Genomic DNA, 6806 nt, shown 5'->3' with positions numbered 1-6806 from the left:
TATTTAGATATTTCATTTTTTTTCCTCTCTCCTCAGGTTGAACAAGATCTAAGAAGACTACGAGATCCACTGGCTTTACACCTTCCCATTACTCCTCCCCTCCCACCTGTCAAAGAATAGTGTGGCAGGGAAACGAAAGCTCTATCCAGATTATCAAATTTTCTTTGACAAAAAAACTGTTGTATATCTGTACATAGTCATGATGTGCGACATTTATTACGTCATCATCAGGAATATTTAGACATATCGCATGATTTTGTCAATTAAAATTTGTCTTAACACTTTCACCGCCAGATGTGTTTAAAAAATAGTATCATCCACCGCCAGCCTTTTTAACGAATTTGACCATTTTTTCAAAGCTCGCTAAGAGTATGTACGTGATCCAATTGACATGTATTATACACTAAAAGCAGGGGGGGGGGGGTGGATCCACACTTTTTCTAACAGGGAGTGGGGATGACAACATATTTAAAAATTTAGATAAGTGTGAGGCCTATTTGAAAATATGCATTGAAATTTTAAAATTTAGTGGCAAACAGTGGGGAGGTGGTAGAAAGCATGTGCCTCCGTGTCCCCTGTATCCGCCCCTACTAAAAGAATGACAAACATCTCACCTTTACACTAGTACCAAACACTTTATTACCCCATAACAGGAAACCTGAAAGTGACTCACTTTTTGGATTTTAAGCTTTTCAGTATCGCCGTGGAACATGAGGTCACTGAGAATAAGTCACATTGAAATAGTGAAAAACATGTGGTCCGGACCGATTTTAACACTTTAGAGAATTTCTAAAAATCCAGACATACCCCCTCTATAAAAAAAAAGAAAATGAAAAAAACTGTGATCTCCGTCAACGGTTGGGATTTAAAAGACGGAGATCGCCATCTTTGGCGGTCAAAGTGCTAAGGACTTAATAATTAATGGTCAAGGGACAACAGAGATGATCAAACATTAGACTCAGGAAACAAACATGCTAATTAGTTATGAGCAGACTATAACTTGTGTCCTACTTCCGAGTGGCTAGGAAGATGATGCAGTCAAGTGCAACAAATGTTGGAGGTTTATTTCCTGTTCTTCTCAACAGTTGAACTATATTTACTGTTGAACTCTATATAATAGTATTGCAATCTGATTGACAGCTTATCTTTCTAATTAAATTAATATTGTTTAATTTTGGTAGAACAGACTCTGTACCTTATTTTATTTGAGGGTCTCTTGCAACCCTTTCTCAGAGAAACATTGCTCTTAGAGATGAAAACAGTTTATTAATCTTAATTTATTTTTCTCTTTTTGTTTCATAGTTACTGTAAATTTAATTTAGAGTAAAAAATGAAAATGGAATATTCCAATGAAAATAGTATTTTTGTTTTTTTCATATTTGATAAACCATTCCTTGGCCTTGAAGTAAATATTACTTTATGATTATTAATCTGAAGTTTAAATATTTCATATTTAATTCTTGATATTATGCAAATCAGTAATGTTTACAAGTATAGATAAAAATACTGATGTACGCCAATTGTAATGATTGATTGATTGATCAATCAACCAACCATTAAGTCATATGCCCTATGTATGAGATACCATATATTTCCTTTATTAAGATGTACATTTATTAAGTATTTGTAATTTAACTTGTATATGTAATAAATAGATCATTATGTATGTATTCTTATTTAGAAGATATTATCAATCTAAATAAATTTCTTATTATAGTAAATAAATTGTGGTGGGAATTTTTAGGTGAGTTTGATAATGAGGGAAACTGATGTTTTTAATATGTATTTTGTAATGTATTGTATTGCTAAAAGCCAAGAAAGCCTAAAAGTTCTTTTTATCTATGTAATATTCTCCCAACTTATGTGATTTATTTACACAAGATATCCTTATTAATTTTAACAGTCTGTTAATGCTTACAGCCAATCTGGTTGTTTAAATTTTTAGCAGGGTTGTTCATAGATTTGAACACAAGTGCCTCCCTCTTTAATAAAGGATGAAGGATAAGTATGGTACATGACTTGCATAACTTCACTGTGTGAGGAAATATAATTTAGTTAATTTGCATAATAATTTGCATAAAAAATAACTTGTACTAAGATAATCGATATGTGCCTTTTGTATTTATAATTTAGTATGATGAAATATCAAGATATTGTTATTTGCAAATAAATTATTGAAATTCATTTGTCTTAGTCGTTTGTTGAAATTAGGGTAAATTTTTAAATCAAAATTTGCATTGAAATTTAGAATTAGCTATTAAACAATCATTGTTTTTAAGGCTGAGCCTGCAAATAAAAAACAATGATTGGGATTGGATGCAAAAATATGGTTACAAGGTATCTCATGGACCCTTAATTTTTGTGTTTAACCTCCATCCTATCCATGGCCTCTACATGAGTACTATATACATCTACTCTACATGTGAATGTTTAATAGAATTTCAGAAAAGTATTATATAATAAAAAATTGTAGTAAGAATGTTGTTTATAGGTAGTATACTAATCTAAATCTTAAGAATACATTATTACTGTATTTGAAGTTAAAATATATTTGTCCCTTTACTGTGTTGCAAAGGGTGTCACAATAATCCTACTAAATAAATGGAAAAGCAACTTACTTCACACTTTACTATGTATTATGCAAAATTATTAGGTATTAACTCCTATACATTTACCAAACCACTATACAGTGTTATTTTATTATAATCTAGGTTTTCAGCTCCAATGAGGAGCTCTAGAAACACTCGACTGATTGATTAATAGATCTTTTTTAGTCCTACTCTATTATACAGCCTTCATGAGGCTGATTTATTAATAGTTGACTGATTAATAGATATATTTTAGCTCTACTGCCTCTATTATACTGCCCTCATGGAGAAGCTCTAGAAACACTTGGTTGATCAATAGTTGATTGATTAATAGTCTCTTTTAGATCTACTGCCTTTATTATACTGCCCTCATCGGAGCTTTTGAGATTACAAGAACTTGTTTTCAATAGGAGCATTAACCTTGAGAACTTGCTTTTATTTGAAGATGTAGTTTAGTTGATTGAATGTGATGCTGTTTTTGATTATTCAATGCATAGTTAACAATACACTATGCATTTATTAACTGAATAAATAATTGTTAATTAACAATTGAACCATTATGTAATAACGGAGTACTTTATGTAATAATTTCATGAATTTCAATGTCAGAGCCGCTATTAAGTTTCACACAGCATAACAAACTGGTCACACAAAAACAAAGAGACCTGACACTTGTTTGAGTATACGAATTGTGTGTCCCAGTAGTAGAATATCAAGTAGTAGAATATCAGAAGTTCTAAGACTTAGTGCAGGGGCTTATTTTAATTTGCAATTCATGTTAATTTTATGGCACCAATGCTTTTCCAACTCAGAATTTTATACTGCACTAGAAAAACGTTGGAGCCAATTATCTAGCCGCCATTTTGGAAAACAAGACATCGGACGCACCTGATCAAACATAATATTATGTGGTACCACTGGAAAGGAAATCATGCACTGAATATTTTTTTTCCCATTACACTGATATAAAAAAATGCATAGTATTAAATGGCGATATTCGCTGTTAAACTGTTTGCTACCCTCTGTTGGTGAAAAGTTCATTTTCATGAAGCAGATCACCAATTAAAATAAATTGCAAGCACAATTGGAATACACCCAGCAGGGAGTGGAAGAGGTAGCACTTTGTGTCCGTTTTCCAAATTATGGATCCATGACCAAATTTAAAACATTGCCAGCCTCTTGCATACCTATAGGCAAAAAATGCGCGGTATTAATCTCTTTACTATTAATTACAGTATAAAAATAGTTCAGTTTTCTGACCTTCTAATATTTGGTAGCCTGATTTTGATTGGTACTAGTACCGCTGTTATATAGTTTGTAGTAAATTTGTTCTCCAGAGGCTTTCACATGTATAATTCTGTCCTTAATCTTGATTGGTATCGGTACCTTATAAATCAGAGATATTTGTACAGACAGATGTATCAATAATATTTTTATGTACAATATATTTATTTCCATAACTTCAACTTTCATTTAATCTGTTGATTCTATATTTATGAAATAAACATATAGGCCTACCAAAGATAACAGTAATGATAATTATGATTCCATCATAATGTAGGAAATTTTTAAATCCATTGGCACTACAAAAGAAATGGAAAACCTCTTAATAATAAATTACAAAAAATAAGACTGATAATTAAAAATACATTATATACAAACAGTAAATAGTTACAATAAATCACAAGTCACGAAATTAAATACATTTAGTTTAGAAAAAAATATATACACGTATAATACCGTATTTATTTGATTAACGCTCTTATTGTCAAGAAGCTTTTTTGAGGGTGAGTGAGTTTATTTGAGGGAGTTTATTATCTCTAGGTCCCTGGCTCAATTCCCATCGTTGCTCTCCTTGTGTTTCAGCTGGAGGGCTGAAATGCAAGTTACAATAGCGAATATCTTTCGGTTTAAGCTGTTGGTCCTGTGTTCATCATGGCAAATGTGCACGTTAAAGAACGCAGTACACACTCTAAAAAAGAGTAGAGGATTGTTTCCTGTTGTACTGCCCAATCACCATCAGAAGGACCCCAGTGGAATTAAGTCTTCTTCTGGACTTCGTGGGTTATCCTTGGTGTTTACACCGAATAAATCCATCCATCCATCATACATGCATATAATAGTGCATACTCTTACATTATTCTATTCTTCGATACACACAGAATTTTAGAAACAGTACAGTGGAAAGAATTTCATTTAGTAATATAATAAGTAATTTAGGAGGAACAGTATCAGGTGAATAGGAGCGGTACAATAAGATATATTTCTACTAATACTATAATTTGCTGTCTAAGATATGAATATTTCACCAGGTGGTTCTATCAATCTAAATACTACTCCTGAGTAATTACATCAATCTAATTAAATATTGAGATCAAATATCAAACATAATGTGCATATGTGACAGTGTGCCAGGTTGTAGAGTGCATTGAAACTTTGCATTGTCACACTATAAAAAGTATAACTTACCACTATTATACAACAATTGCAATAACTACTACTCTTCACTTTAAATAAATTTATAATATGAAAATTATATATACTGTATACACAATTGAGCTGAGAGCCAGCAGTTTTGATAACTGTGTACGCCTATTGCTTCCGCATGTATTCAGTGGCAGAATCAGCAGGGGTCTGGGAAATTCCCTGTAGACAACTATGGACTCCTTGTCGTCTGATGCCACCCATGAAGTGAATATTAATATCAATTTGTTTAAAAAAAATGTTATTTTGATTGGCAATCAAATTGTGGTCACATTTTGGGGAAATTCTAAATCATAAATTTCTCCCCATGTACACTATCACAAATTTTATTCTGGGACCTTGGGTATACCTGGCCCACTTGATTTGGACCCCTGTTGGACTTGCTGGACACCTGTCGGCACATTTCTAAAGCCATCACTGCATGCCGTATATATACATGTACACACACATAAACATGCCTGCAAATATACAGTGAACCCAAGTGGCGAGCGGGGAAGACCTTGAAAGACAATTACCCTACTCTTTTGAAGTTCGCTATCATACACACACAATACAGCAATTAATGTTTAGGCTCCATTTCAAATTTAATTAATACCATTATTTATTAATCATCATTGGGAAAAATTGCTTTGTTATTTTGTAATGGAATGTATCAAATTGCTATAATTACTAAATGATTTATATACAAACTAAACTAATTGTTTATAAAAAACAAATTATTTTAATAGATTTATTTTTAATATAATACTTTTTGTTATTTGATGACTAAAGTTAATGTTATTTAGCAGCATTTTTAGTTTTGAATCCAGAAGACACGGAACAAGGTGTGTTGCGTTATGGAGAGTAATGTGTGACTGGAAATGGTCTGCCAGTTGGTTGTTACCATGCGCCAGTGTGTTGGAGTACAGCAAGATGAAACTATGTAATGCATGAATAAAGTTGGGGGTTTGTCGGGTAGTGAAATGATTATTGTACATTTTAAGTGCTCCCTCCATGCATAAGTGTAAGCTAAATTACAGTGGTTAATGAGCGAAGATGTGGTGACAACTATTACAAATTTCCCTCTTTTCAAGAGGGGATGCAAATGCTTTGTGAAAATGAGTACGCGGCGGCCTGCGGTACTCATTTTCACAAAGGAATACACTCAGCTGGTTAGCTAAGAATAGGCCTATGCAAATTTACATGAACACCTGGTAAGAAAGGTGCAATCACGTTCTGTTGCCTAGCAAACGTCTGTACTGTAGCGTGGGGCTAGCCTACTGATGTACTGTGTATTACTCCGGTGGCTTATGTCATCCCGTGGGAATTTCGTGATCATTTTGTTTTTGTTTTTTAATTATATACATTGAAGTATGCTGAATCGAATAAAATGAGTCGCCAATTTTTTTACGCTCATCTTCATATGCAAATTAGCTGAAATATGCAAATTAGGTCTGAAAATGTAGGGTACTTATATCTTGGTAACCACATGTCGTAGTTGCTTCTTTCTTAAAGTTGTTCAGAACATGCATGTTTCTATTTACCCTAATGGAACATTTTCTTCAAAAATGACCGGAAGTGCCATTTTGCCGACCTTATTAGCATAAATATGCAAATTAAGGGTGGAAATATAGGGAGCTATATCTTGAAAACCACTGGTCGTACAGAGTTGCTTTTTGCTGCAAAATGTTTAAAACATGCATATTTATATTTACTATAATGGACAATTTTCTCTAGAAATGACCGGAAATTGCG

General features: G+C 32.8%; 1 protein-coding gene across 1 annotated transcript in view; it reads left to right on the top strand.

The window, feature by feature from the left end:
• The window catches only part of LOC117112335 (calcium uniporter protein, mitochondrial-like), a 52775-nt gene extending 49622 nt beyond the window's left edge, over positions 1 to 3153 (top strand). Inside the window, exon 8 of the mRNA XM_033255409.1 lies at positions 37 to 3153. Coding sequence (XP_033111300.1) covers positions 37 to 120 — 84 coding nt within the window. The 3' untranslated portion in view covers positions 121 to 3153. The remainder of the gene's footprint in view (positions 1 to 36) is intronic.
• The last annotated feature ends 3653 nt before the right edge of the window (positions 3154 to 6806 follow it).

Source organism: Anneissia japonica, unplaced genomic scaffold (genome assembly GCF_011630105.1).
Source record: "Anneissia japonica isolate Jap-2015-1 unplaced genomic scaffold, ASM1163010v1 scaffold581_len1011336_cov187, whole genome shotgun sequence".
In the NCBI taxonomy this organism is placed as follows: domain Eukaryota; kingdom Metazoa; phylum Echinodermata; class Crinoidea; order Comatulida; family Comatulidae; genus Anneissia; species Anneissia japonica.
Note: the sequence above shows the minus strand (reverse complement) of the source record. Positions and strands in the feature narration are given on the sequence as shown.